The 14,038-nt window shown below is 42.5% G+C and overlaps 1 protein-coding gene across 1 annotated transcript in view; it reads left to right on the forward strand.

Annotated features, from left to right (window-relative positions):
• COL25A1 (collagen type XXV alpha 1 chain) overlaps nt 1–14,038 on the forward strand; it is a 481,927-nt gene that overhangs the window by 320,170 nt on the left and 147,719 nt on the right. Inside the window, exons 6-7 of the mRNA XM_054722987.1 lie at nt 10,639–10,665; nt 10,810–10,836. Coding sequence (XP_054578962.1) covers nt 10,639–10,665; nt 10,810–10,836 — 54 coding nt within the window. The remainder of the gene's footprint in view (nt 1–10,638; nt 10,666–10,809; nt 10,837–14,038) is intronic.

Below are 14,038 nucleotides of genomic sequence, written 5' to 3' on the forward strand. Positions count from 1 at the left end.
TTGGGGGCAAGAAGGCCAGCAGGCAGAGTGGTTAGGGGTGATCAGGCAGGCAGGTAGGTGAGCGGTTAGGAGCCAGCAGTCCCGGATTGCGAGAGGGATGTCCAACTGCCGGTTTGGGCCCGATCCCACAGTCGGACATCCCCCGAGGGGTCCCAGATTGGAGAGGGTGCAGGCCGGGCTGAGGGACACCCCCCCCCCCATGCATGAATTTTGTGCACCGGGCCACTAGTACTTATATATAGGAACAGCTACATTTTCACATCAGGTTTTTTATAATAAATTTAAATGTACATGTTACTCACTGAAGTTGTTTGTAAAGTTGAAAGTCTATGAAACAAACAAAACAATGGTGATTTGAGAAAGAAATGATATGCTAGTAAAGCAGAAAACTATATAAATTCAAGGTTGAGATATATACTTGGAAGAACACATGCTTACATTTAGTTAGAGATGAACCTGTACTAACTGCATAAATCCTTTATTCAGAAGTGAAGTAGGTTAATCCACATGCAAATAGCTGGGGTCCCCATTTTCCAGTAAATACTAGATTTTTCTATTGTTACTAACATTTGCAATATGATTTTGTGAAGTTTCAGTTACCTGCTAAAAACCGTGGTACCAAATTCAGTTGTTTCATGAATGTATGGTTTAAGAGTGTCTATGCCATTGGCATACTGGTCAAGTTGAGGACAGTTGGGGAGCAGGCAGATATCTTACAACCAGTAGAATTGAAGCTTCTATTCTTTTTGAACAAGGGAAGACTCACGATTCCCTGTTTCCTTCCTCCCTGGGAGTCTGAACATTGGTAAAGTGATGTTTGCATGGGTGCCTGAGCATACACATCCAACACGCAGTGACCACAGGTTGTACTCTGCTCCTAGGAATGGCCAGTGCGGCAGACTCTGTCTTCTTAATGCTTAAAAGACTAGGAAAATTACGGCTTTTAAAATATAGTAAGTCCATTATCAGTTTGCAGTCTAAAAAGTAGAGAAAGGGATTATAATAAAAGGTGCACTTTATTCCTAAGTTAACACAGAAAAAGGATGGCCACTGCCTGGTAGCTGCGCAGTGTGATAACCGTCTATCATCCATGCTCCTTTTACTTTTAAAGGGATGATAGGATTCTCTCTCTCTCTCTCTCTCTCTCTCTCTCTCTCTCTCTCTCTCTCTCTCTCTCTCTCTCTCCTATTTCTGATTAGGTCAGCCAAAGCTGCCAACAATCTGTTTGGATTTGAAATACAACCCTGAAAGCAGATTTAAAACTCTGTGTGGTTCACTTGGCTCTGGAGCTGCTGTGTTGATCAGGGTTGAACCAGCTTAGGCCAATGCTTTTCTGCAAATGCACCAAGTTGTGAAATTTCAAGTAAGTAGGACTTCTGTCCATAGCCCCATGTTCAATCAGTTAACTCATCTTGTTGGTTCCACCTCAGACATATCTTCTGAATCTGGAACTTTCCCAGTGTTCTCGCTGTCTTGATCTTTTTCAAAAACAAAACAAAGCATATATATATATTGATTGATTGATTTTAGAGAGGAAAGGAGAGGAAGAGAGAGATAGAAACATCAATGATGAGAGAGAATCATTGATTAGCTGCCTCCTGCACACCCCATACTGGAGATTGAGCCCGCAGCCGGGGCATGTGCCCTGACTGAGAATTGAACTGTGACCTCCTGGTCCATAGGTCGATGCTCAACCACTGAGCCACACCAGCTGGGTCCCCTGGTCATGATCTTAATTCAGATCTTTACCATCTCTCTCCTGGATCAAGGCAACAGCTTCCTGAGAATAACACACCCTTGCTTAGAGCTCCATAAATCACACTTGATCTTGCCACCCCCTTGTTAAATTGATGACAGAATCCGGCCCAGGGACCTGGGTATTGTTAGCCAGCCTTTCCAAGTCTCCTAGTATGATGTCCTCTCACACTTATGCATATTCTTTCCTTCTGCCTGAACTGCTTCACCCCTTCTCAGTCCCCCTTATCTCTGGCCAACTTTCAAGAGCCAATTCCAATATCATCTTTTTAACTCCAACTCTCCTACCTTCTTTTCTCTCTGTACTCCCATATCACAGTGTTTAGTCAACTATATGATTATATTTAGTTGTCTCTCCTCCAGACTGGGACCACATTGCCTGGCTAGTAGTTGGCCATAAATGCTTAGAAAATGAAACTTGCTTGTTCTCATGATTCTATAGTAATAAAAAAGATAAATCAAAAAAGGTTGTTACTTTTCAAAAATAAAAATAACCTACAATTTTCTGGGATAGAAATCATAAACCCATTCTTATTCCAGCAGCTCTGGCTGCCAAAGAATTTCCAGTGTTTGCTTCTTTTCCATGATTTCTACCTCCAGTAGAATTTAATTTTGTTTTTATTATTGCCATCTTTTAAAAATCATTCCCTCCTCAGCTTTTGCCAGTTCAAAGTAGGCAAAACTTACAGTGATGGTGAATGAAAGGCTTTTATTAGGACATCCAACCCTTATGAATATATCTGTGTTTTCCAGCTAGGTTTCAATTACTTTTATGTAGATTGAAGGCCTGTGTATTCCTGAATCTCATTTGTTGTGCCTCTTACTGACTGTGCTTTTAGTTTGGTTTTTATCATTTCATTGAAATAGATAATGGAGCATGGTAAACTTTTTATTTTGAATAGAAATAAATTTTGGGAGACTCGCATTAAGGACATGGTAAAAATAAAAAGATTGTTACATAAAGTCATTTGAATAGGGGCTAATTTGAAGTTTGCCACTGAAAATTTTCAATTCTTTGGTAGTAAATTAATAATACCCTAGCAGCACTCTGAAACAACAGCACTAATAATAAAAACTGTGTTAGCACCTTCAAATTTTATGTAAATAGAGCTAGTTACATAAAGCTAATTAAAATAATTATTTCAAATGTTTTTATTTATTGAAGTAGACACTATAAAAGATCTGACTCCAACATCCTAGACTAACCAAGAAGGACAGAAATCCCCAAAAGAAGCCTTATATAAAACTGTGATTCAATATTTACTTTTTTTATGGTTACTAATTTTACTCTGTTTACTTTCCATTGGCCTCAATTATGTTTTAGTGACAAAGTTTTATCTTCAAATATTTACCAACCAATCTCTGATTCTGATACCTGAACAACAAATATTCTGGTTTAGTTGGAAGCCACAAAATGCCATTGAAAAATACTCTGTAGTTCAAATAATGCATTTATTTGTGTTACTGCCAGTCCTTTAGTTAATACCAGTGATTTTTTTTTCTTTTACTCTAAAGACAGAAAATAACTTAATGACCCAGCTTTAATTTTAAAAGTTAATGATCAAAGAAACCTTTATTTTGTTTGTAATGTTTTGACTTAGAAAAGAACCATGGCTCCCAAATTTTGAAATACAATCTGTGTTTACTAAGGTGGCCCGCGTGTTTTTTTTTTTTCTTTCTTAAAACTCAACCCATATTCGCAGTGAAGAGGGTCCCATTCAGAAAGAAGAGTGAGATTTCTGTCAAAGCAGAAGAAAAACACCTGCCATTAATCCCACGGGCACAAGTGGGGTCTGGAGTGTCCGAAGCAGCCACCACAGCTGTGAATGGAGGTTGACCTCTGCTTCGGTTCTGTCTTGAGCTGGCAGGTGCCAGGACGCCATTCTGTCTGCTCAGAAACACCCCTTTTGCAGCATGTGAATGCAAATGGTTGGTGCAAATTTCCAAGTTGTCTATAGAGCTCCAGTTGATACATATTACTTGGGAAATTGCGACTTAGTAATTGGATTTTGGGGGAAAGACTCATCTCCATTCCCCACTGTAAAATTTTTTTCAGAAAAGCTTTGCTCTCCAACATGCAATATAACCTAACAGAGTGAATTTAAGAGACTAGAACAGTGAGAAACTCTGAAGTTTCCCCAGTAAAAGCAAATAGAACTTTAAAGAGGAGAAGCTTTGGGGAAGGAAAGGGTGAAAGCTGGGGAGGGGTTCACAGTAACTGTGAGTGACCTTACAGTTGCTGGATTTTCTACGGGGTAGTTTTTCTTCGTGCTGATATCTAATGTTAGCACTAGACTAATTAGCTTTTTCAGAGAAGACTATTTAGCTTTTCTAATCAGTTTCTCCCACCAGATTCTCTGTCAGTACTAAGAACAGTGCCAAACTCTCTATAGATATTCAACAAATGTATATGAAAACTAAAGTAGAGTAAATAACATGCTGCTTAAATCAAGACTGGAGTCTCCATTATATTTCTTTCTTTTTTTTTAAAAAAAATATATATTTTATTGATTTTTTACAGAGAGGAAGGGAGAAGGATAGAGAGTTAGAAACATCGATGAGAGAGAAACATCGATCAGCTGCCTCCTGCACACCCCCCTACTGGGGATGTGCCCGCAACCAAGGCACATGCCCTTGACCGGAATCAAACCTGGAACCCTTCAGTCCGCAGGCCGACACTCTATCCACAGAGCCAAACCAGTTAGGGCTCCATTATATTTCTTAAACTTGATGGTAGGTATCCTCTCATTTTTTTGGGGGGGGGGGGTTGCCTTTGGTCCCACCAAAAATAAAATTCTATTTGTGGAGTATTAGTGAACATTTTGTGTGTGTGTTTAATATGACCAAGTAAATTCCTTAAACTTAACTGTACAGAGGTAGGCACACAGATTGTACTTATTACTCACTACTTGATTCACTGAAAACATTAATAAAAACATTAGAAATTTTATTGGAAACATTAAAAAATAAGTTTCCTTTTTAATAGCAAAATTATTTTCTGGGTAAGAGATAAAGGGGTTTTGTATAGTTGATTCCATTACCTTAGCCCCCTTTTCCTTTCCCTGATACTCTGTAATTCCTCTTTCTCTCATTTGAACTTGAGATCTTGAGGCCAATGTCCCTGACCCCGTGGGAAATGCAGTTGGGAGGCATTTTAGAAAACACCTGTTGAAGGCAGGCACATGGTCATCATTCTTTCTGAGAATCTAGTGCTAAAGCTGTGTCCCAACACTTAGCTTCCCAAATCACTGCATTTAAAGTCCCACAGACTACACTAAACTCACAAGAGACCTACCCTTGATAGTGTTTTATAATTTTTTTTATTGTAGGCATCTATAAAAGTATTAGTATAATACTTTCCTCTTTGGATTGGGAAAAGGCTAAATGTTGTAACAGATTCTTTGTTGATAGTAAAATACACAGAATATAAAACATGATGCTATTGATATTATGAATTTCATGATAACCTCATAACTATTAGTAGAAGTGGCACAACTGAGAAGGGGAATTGGGTACAGTTCCTCTGTCGCTAACAGAAGACATATTTTAGTAGGTGGAGAATTCCCACTTCCCCATCTGAAGTGACAGCAAATCTCCCCTGGGAACTCAGGAGGGCACTTTGCTGGAACCTTGGCTTTACTTGCCATCTAGACTTCTTATCTCCCAGCCCTACTGAAGGTGAAGGAAGAGATTGCAGGTAACTCTGAAATGCACTAATTCCTCAGGTAGACTGAACCCTGAAATGTGACTTTATTTTTAATAGCTGGGGGTGGGGGGGAGGTATTGCTGCTTCCAGAATATTTCCTGCTAGTATTTTTGTTTAAAGGTAAAGAAAATCTCAGTGTCTCAAGAATAGACAGCTGTCCAACAAAACATATTTCTACAAAGGTCCACATATATATGGTCGCTAATTTAAGCCAAAGGTAACACTATCCTACAATGGGAAAAAATATGTATTTTCAATAAATGGTGTTAGGTTAATTTGATATCTACGTGTGTGGGGGGATTATCTTGACTTTAACCTCAAATCATGCACTAAATCAGTTCTCTATGAATTCAGATGTAAAGATGAAAGATAAAGTAATAAAGCTTTTAGTATTTACAATAAACATAGAAGAACCTCTTCATGATCTTAGAGTAGGCAGATTTCTTAAGTGGAACACAAAAAGAGATAGCTATAAATAGAAAAAGTGTTAAGTTGAGTTTTATTAAAAACTAGAGGCCCAGTGCACGAAATTCGTGCACAGGGGTGTGTGTCCCTCAGCCCAGACTGCACCCTCTCCAATCTGGAACCCCTCGAGGGATGTCCGACTGTCTGTTTAGGCCCGATCCTGGTAGGAAGGGGCCTAAACGGGCAGTCGGACATCCCTCTCACAATCCAGTACTGCTGGCTCCCAACTGCTCACCTGCCTGCCTTCCTGATTGCCCCTAACTGCTTCTGCCTGCCAACCTAATCACCTCCTAACCACTCCCCTGCCAGCCTGATTTATGCCTAACTGCTCCCCTGCAGGCCTGGTCACCCCTAACTGCCCTCCCCTGCAGGACTGGTCCCCCCCAATTGCTCTCCCCTGCAGGCCTGGGTCTCCCCCAACTGCCCTTCCCTGCAGGCCCAGTTGCCCCCAACTTCCCTCCTCTGCTGGCCTGGTCACCCCTAACTGCCCTCCCCTGCAGGCATGATCACCCCCAACTGCCCTTCCTTGTAGGCCTGGTCCCTCCCAACTGCCCTCCCCTGCTGGCCATCTTGTGGTGGCCATCTTGTGTACCCATGGGGGCAGCCATCTTGTGTGTTGGAGTGATGGACAATTTGCATATTACTCTTTTATTAGATAGGATAGAGGCCTGGTGCACAAGTGGGGTCCAGCTGGTTTGCCCTGAAGGGTGTCCTGGACGAGGGTGGGAGTTCCCTTGGGGTGTGGGGTGGCCTGGGTGAGGGGCCTGTGGTGGTTTGCAGGCTGGCCATGCCCTCTGGCGACCCAAGAGGAGGCCCTGGTATCTGGGATTTATCTTCTATAATTGAAACTTTGTAGCCTGGAGTGGAGCCAAGCCTCTTGCTTGCTCCGTGGCCGCAGCCATTTTTGTTGGGATTTATCTATCTTCTATAATTGAAACTTTGTAGCCTTGAGTGGAGGCCAAGTTAGGCCAGCGCTGCAGGAGCTTGGCTTCCTCCATCGCCGGGGCCAACCCAAGCCTCCTGCTCTCTCCAGGTCTGTGGCTGCCACCATTTTTGTTGGGATTTATTTATCTTCTATAATTGAAACTTTGTAGCGGAGGCCAAGGCAGGCCAGGGCTGTGGGAGCTTGGCTTCCTCCATCACCGGGGGCAACCCAAGCCTCCTGCTCTCTCCAGCTCCGTGGCTGCCACCATTTTTGTTGGGATTTATTTATCTTCTATAATTGAAACTTTGTAGCCTTGAGTGGAGGCCTGGGCTCACCAGGGTGTGTGGAAAGCTTGGCTTCCTCCATTGCCGGGGAAACCCAAGCCTCCTGCTCGCTCTGTGGCCGCAGCCATCTTGGTTGGGTTAATTTGCATACTTGCTCTTGATTGGATGGTGGGCGTGGCTTGTAGGTGTAGTGGAGTGATGGTTAATTTGCATATTACTCTTTTATTAGATAGGACTAGAGGCCCAGTGCACGAATTCATGCACAGGTGGTGCCTGGCCCCAATTGGGGCGGATTGGGGCTGAGCTGGCTGGGGGGAGGGGCCACGAGTTATTGGCCAGTGGGTCCCGCCCCCTATTGGGGTGGGGGGGCTGATTGGGGCGGGTCCAGCCATGGGGAGGGGCTGTGGATGGTGGGCTGGTTGGTCCTGCCCCCAAATGGGGTGGGGGGGGACCAATTGGAGGTCAGGGGCTGTGGGAGGTTGGCCAGCCAACCCCACCCCCTATTGGGCTAGAGGGGAGCGATCAGGGTCGGGGCTGGCTAGAGTCACAGGCTGTGGGCTGATCGGGGTGGTGGGGGTCCATCCGGGACAGGGCCTGATGGCGGGAGGGGCTGCAGGAGGTTGGCCATCCGGCCCCGCCCCCTATTGGGGTGGGAGAGGCCAATCAGGGGTGGGGCTGGATGGGGGGAGGGGCCATGGGAGGTTGGCCAGCTGGCCCCACCCCCATTCAGACGGTTTGATGGCCACAGTGGTCATCATAGCAACTGGTCATTCCAGTCGTTACGGTGTTCTGGTCACTGGCTTTTTATATATATAGATAAGAACTTCTGTTCATTAAAATCACCTTTAAGAGAATAAAAACACAATGTACAGAGTGGGAGAATATATTTGCGCACGCTCTCTCTTTCTCTGCATGTGTGTGTGTGTGTGTGTGTGTGTGTGTGTGTGTAATATACAGTATTGCAGTATCTATACTAATAAAAGGGTAATATGCAAATTGGTCAGGATGCCATCACAGTAATGACTGATCAGCAGGCTGCGTGTGCAGCAGGCGCGTGTGGGCGGGGACTTGCAGCATTAGGGACGTGATGGCAGTGGAGACATGGGCAGGGGAGGCGGGCCCCGGCGGAGGGCAGCCCGTACGCCTCACATGGTGGCGGCGGTGGCTGTGAGTGCTCCCGATGGCTGCTGTCGCTTGACCAGAAGGACCACAGGTTCCTTCTGCCAAGTGGCAGCAGAGCCACTCTGCCAGGAAACCTCCGCACCAGCAGCAAAGGCAGGTGAGGGTGAGGGACAGCCCAGCAGTGAAGGCAGGTGAGGGAAAGCCCAGCAGTGAAGGCAGGTGAGGGTGAGGGAAAGCCCAGCAGTGAAGGCAGGTGAGGGTGAGGGAAAGCCCAGCAGTGAAGGCAGGTGAGGGTGAGGGAAAGCCCAGCAGCGAAGGCAGGTGAGGGAAAGTCCGAGCTCCACAGCTAAGAGCTCCCACCCGGCCACACCCCACCTTGGCCTCCAGCACTGCGCGTCAGGGGTTCTGAGAAAGGCAGCTCCTTCCTGTGGCTCCTCAAACTCCCAGGCTGCCTCCATCACCCCTCAACGCTCCTTGGGTCAGGCTTGGAAATCGGTGGAGGCCTCCAGGTGTCCAGGCAACCAATGTAGGGAATTTTCTCTAGCAGCCGGACCCAGTGACCCAGGGCCGGAGGGAATTTTCTCTAGCAGCCGGACCCAGTGACCCAGGGCCGGAGGGAATTTTCTCTAGCAGCCGGACCCAGTGACCCAGGGCCAGAGGGAATTTTCTCTAGCAGCCGGACCCAGTGACCCAGGGCCGGAGGGAATTTTCTCTAGCAGCCGGACCCAGTGACCCAGGGCCGGAGGGAATTTCCTCTAGCAGCCAGACCCAGTGACCCTCCCCTGCAGCCAGGAGAACCCTGGAAGACGCAGTCTGCCCATCACTGGGTGAGCACCCCCGAGTGGTTAAGCATGGGGAAGCTCACAGCTGATGGCCACTGCCGCTTGCCCTGGGCCAGCTGGGGGCTCCGGCAAGCTGCAGGCAGCCTCGCAGCCGGCAGTAGCAACAGCAGAGGCTTTATGGGGGCGTCACTTTCCCCTGATCGGCTGGTTGCCTCCCTCAGAGGGAGGCCAGACTGTGGGGAGCGGGCCTAAGCCATCAGTAGGACATTCCCTGAGGGCTCCCGGACTGTGAGAAGGGACAGGCCAGGCTGAGGGACCCCTCCCCCCCCAGTGCACAAATTTCATGCACCGGGCTTCTAGTAATATATAAAGAACTCTAACAAATCAATAGGATAACTCAATAGGAAAAGGACAAAAGATGTGAACACTTTCTAGAAGAGGATGCAAAATGGCTAATGCCTACATTAAGATAAATTCAACATAATTAACCACTGAAGAAATACAAATTAAAGCACAATGTGAAATCACCTCACCTCCCACTAGAATGACTAACATGAAAAAGTTGGAAAATACCAAGGATTGGTGAGGATATAGGGGAACTGAAGTTCTCATACATTGCTGATGGGAGTTTAAATTGTTAAAACGACATTGGAAAACTATTTGGCAGTGCCTGCTAAATCTGAACATATGTATTTTCTATAACTTAAAAATTCCACTCCTGGATATATATATATACCCAAAAGAAATGCATATGAATATCACTTGCTAAAATGTTACCCCACACAAAGGGAAGAAATGCATATACTTTTAACCAAAAGGCATATACCAGGATGTTTATGGAAGCACTATGTGTAATCATGAGGACCTGGAAACAAATGGGCATCAACAGTGGGATGAGTAAATAAATTATGGTTTATTCACACAATGAAATATGATAAAGCAGAAAGAAAAATGATCTACAACTACACACAAAATTGTGCATGAATTTCACATATATTGAGCAAAAGAGGCCAGACAATACTATATTATTCCATTTATATAAAGTACATAAACTATATCTGTCAGAAGTCAGAAATAGTGGTTACTGTTGGTGGAGACTAGTGATCAGGAAATGTCACAACAGGTGCTCCTGGGCTTCTTAAGCTGGTTCATCTTGCACAGATGTGTTCAGTTTGTGAAAATTTATTCAACATATAATGTACCTATGAAATGTACTTTTCTCTGTGTGTGTGTGTGTGTGTGTGTGTATGTGTGTGTCTACAGGATGGCCCCCAAAATGTTTACACACTTTAACAGCTGATATCTCAATTTTGAAAATGAAAAGTATTTTAATAAACACTGCCTTCATAATTATTCAAAGTGTATGTACATATTTTTGGGGGGCCACCCTATACATACACCATTATACCATATATATAATTTTCATATTCTAGCCATATTATATAGTTTAGATCCCAAAATTCCTTGAAAAACCTCGGTGACAGCTCTATCTCTGTGCCCTTTGCATGAATCTTGCACCTAACCCTAGCTCATCTTGCAAACTACAATTTTTGAAATTTATTTTGAAACTATGTTTCTTTTTCTCTTTGTTTTCTTCAGGGCCCTCCTGGTCCAAAAGGTGATAAGGTAAGAAAATGAATAGCAGAAACAAATTAAGTTAGTGGAAATTCATATTGACATGATCTATACTATGTTTTCCTTTATCTTTTTTAATGAGCATCAGATATAGACTTAGTGCTAAGATTATCCTCTCATTTTTCTACTCTGCAGGGAGAACAAGGTGACCAGGGACCTCGGGTAAGTTGTACCCTTCCAATCCTGAGCAGAAAATTAGTTTTCAACTCCAAACTTGTCTTGGTTTCATAACTGCCTATGTGTCACATAGTTTAGTATCACCTGTACTTACAATAATTGATTAACGATAATAATTATTATAATGTGCATACACTGTTGTAATATCTTAACTTGATAACTGTAACGAGAACACTCCACAGTAATTAGCCCTACGGATTATGGGCCAGAATTGCTACCAGCAGTCAACAATAGCGTCTTTCCACTGGCTACTGGGTCCTTTATAATTGCACGCAGTGTTTTGCAACACAAAGGCCTTGTGGGTTCCTATTGAATTGGGCCTTTTTTTTCTGCAGTTAAATTTTATGTGCTATTGCATAAATATGATATATTGTAGATGAAAATATTAATGCATTTTATATTTTTATTCCTCATCATGTTTGAATAATACTTATTTGAATTTCTTATTTGTTATAGATGTTTGAGCAAATAAAAGGTGTAATGTGATTTAGCATTCCAGGGAGGAGGGGCATCCTTTTCTTTTTCTCAAATGTGGCTCTTTTACCCACTATAACACAATGGTGAATGCTTTGTTGTTACCTTGGTAGTGCCAAGTCCTCTGCTCCACATCTGTGCCTTATTACCCCAATGTTCAGACATACTGTTCCAATGATGTAGTGGCTCCGTTCAGACATACCTCTCGATTTTCTCATGTCACTACACACAAAAGCAAGTATTCAGTTGAAGAGGGCCTTTTTATTTTACAGTGGAAAAGCTCATTTAAAACTTTCAGGTTGAAAACACAATTGTGTAGGATGTGTTTGTCACTGTGCATAATTATTGAATTCATGTATACTGCAGTCGAGGTTTTATTGCAAACGATGTAGTCAGTGCAAGTCTGAAAAGTTTGTATCTTAGCTCCTCATGTTTATTAAACTAGGTGAAAGCTATGCTGTGATTTACGTTCCTTGCTATTCTTCAGCCATTCTTCATACAGAAATGATTATGCCTCAGAACGTTTCGTTTCTCATGGCAGTTATTCTAGCTGATGACTAGCTTCAAGGTAAAAGCTTATTTTATGGTCAAGGAGATTAAACGTTATGATATATGTCATGGATATGAATGGGATAAAATTCTCATAACCTTAAATGATTAGAGTATAGCCACTTGCTCGGTACGTGGTGATTATTTCACATGGCATGTCTCCATGTATTGAGTATCATTTCTTTCTACACGCAATACCAAAATCACTCAACTTGCCCTTTGCAGGTAAGGGGGAGACTGTTTCCATTCTGAGAAATCTTCTTTTGGCAAAGGAAGTGAAGGGGTGGTTCACAGCTTAGCTGTCATCAGTATGCATGCAGCCCTCCTTTTAAAAAAAGGTGTGTTGGCTTTCATCGTTTTAAAAAGTGATGATTGATTATAAAGCTAAGCCAAATTTTTTAGGATGAAACCTGAAACCATGTGAAATTCACCTGGTTTCATGTTGCAGTGCAAACTAAGACTTGGACCAGGTTTCTTGGAAGTTTGGCCAAAGTTCATGAACTACTTTGACGAACCCAGACTGCCTTTCGTACAGATTTCAGCCAGTTTTCACACTGACTGGGGCCAAGTTTCACACGATTCAGGAGCCATTCAGCATTTCAGGTGGAAAGTGGCAAAAAATGATCCCATTTTCTCCTCGACTTTGCTTTGTATTGAAGGGATTTAGGTTGAATTAATAATGCAGGACAAATCTTCATGGGTAAAAAGCTAAATGTTCTGGGAAGTATATGAAAAAGAGAATGAGGACCTACCAGATTGCTTCACTTCTCTCAGATTCTTAACTTCGAGACATGGCAGGTCATTTTCAGTGCTCTTAGAATTCTATAAATATTTCTTTCAAGTAAGCTAGTATTAGCTTTAGGAAATTTATTTTATCAAGATAATACAATGAACGTTTTATATTTCCAGGTAAATCAAAGTAAGTTAGAACTGGAAAAGTCTTCAATTTAATGATATTAACTTTACCCACAATTTCTAAAAGCATGGTATTCAGGCTGATGCTGATAAAGAGTCTCTTTTTTAAAAATATAAATCTTTGTATTTGACTATGCTATTTTTATCCTATCAAAGATTTGAATTCTACTTTTTACCATTTGTTTCAAGTAATTTCTTTCTTTCCATAATTAACTTAACAATAGGATCCTCCATCATTTCAGTTCTTTGTTAGCTGATGTTCCATTATAGGATCTATACTGTTTCCTTGAATATGATGTTCTTTTATTTTCTCTTTCCCAAGTGTGAAACAGGAATATATTAAGGTATAATATGTGAATCAAAGCAAGAAAAAGATAATATAGAATTGAGGTGAAAGTATCTGGACACATATTTAATAAGATGTATTGAGTATCTACCATGTTCAAGATACCATGCTTAATACTACAGAGACTATCAATGTCAACTTTTCTCTCTTCTACTGCCACTGTGGTAGTCTTCCAATTAATCTTGCTTCCACTTTTAAGCCGGTGTAATCCATTTTCTACACAGCAGCCAGAGAGATCATTTTACCTGTAAGTTAGATCATGTTGCTCCCTGTTTTAAACCTTAGAATGAAATCCAAACCACTTTGGTTGACCTTCACAGGCCTTCAAGATTAGGCCCTTGCCTACCTCTATAACCTCACCCATACTAGTCCTCCCTCCACACACTGTGCTCCAGCCCCACTGTCTTCTGTGTGACCTTCAAACACACCACACTCACTCCTAACTCCAGGATGATTTTCCACTTGCTCTCCTCTGGTCTTTTTGTGACTGGATTCTTCTTTTCATTGAGACTTCGTTTCAAATACCTCTACTGGGAAAACTTCTGTAATTATCCAATCTAAATCTGATGTTATCCCATTTGCTTATTTACTTATTTTCTTGTTATCTGTAAAACCTGCCCCTCCTTGAAACATAAACTCCAAGTAGCTGGTCCATCTTGTTCATGCCAACCACCATCACCTAGAACAGTGAGGACTTGATAAATATTTGTTGAATGTTAGAATAAAATATTATTACATCATTACTTCTCTTACGGATCTGATAATCTCATGGGCACCTGAATAATAAAACTGTGTGGTTGTATGTTATATATCTTAAATAGCTATGCCACAAGATGTTAGAAAAGGAACCTTCTTCTATTTTAAATATTAATGGGAGACTGTGGGAGAGTTGTCACTGGAGCT

This window comes from Eptesicus fuscus, chromosome 2 (assembly GCF_027574615.1).
Source record: "Eptesicus fuscus isolate TK198812 chromosome 2, DD_ASM_mEF_20220401, whole genome shotgun sequence".
In the NCBI taxonomy this organism is placed as follows: domain Eukaryota; kingdom Metazoa; phylum Chordata; class Mammalia; order Chiroptera; family Vespertilionidae; genus Eptesicus; species Eptesicus fuscus.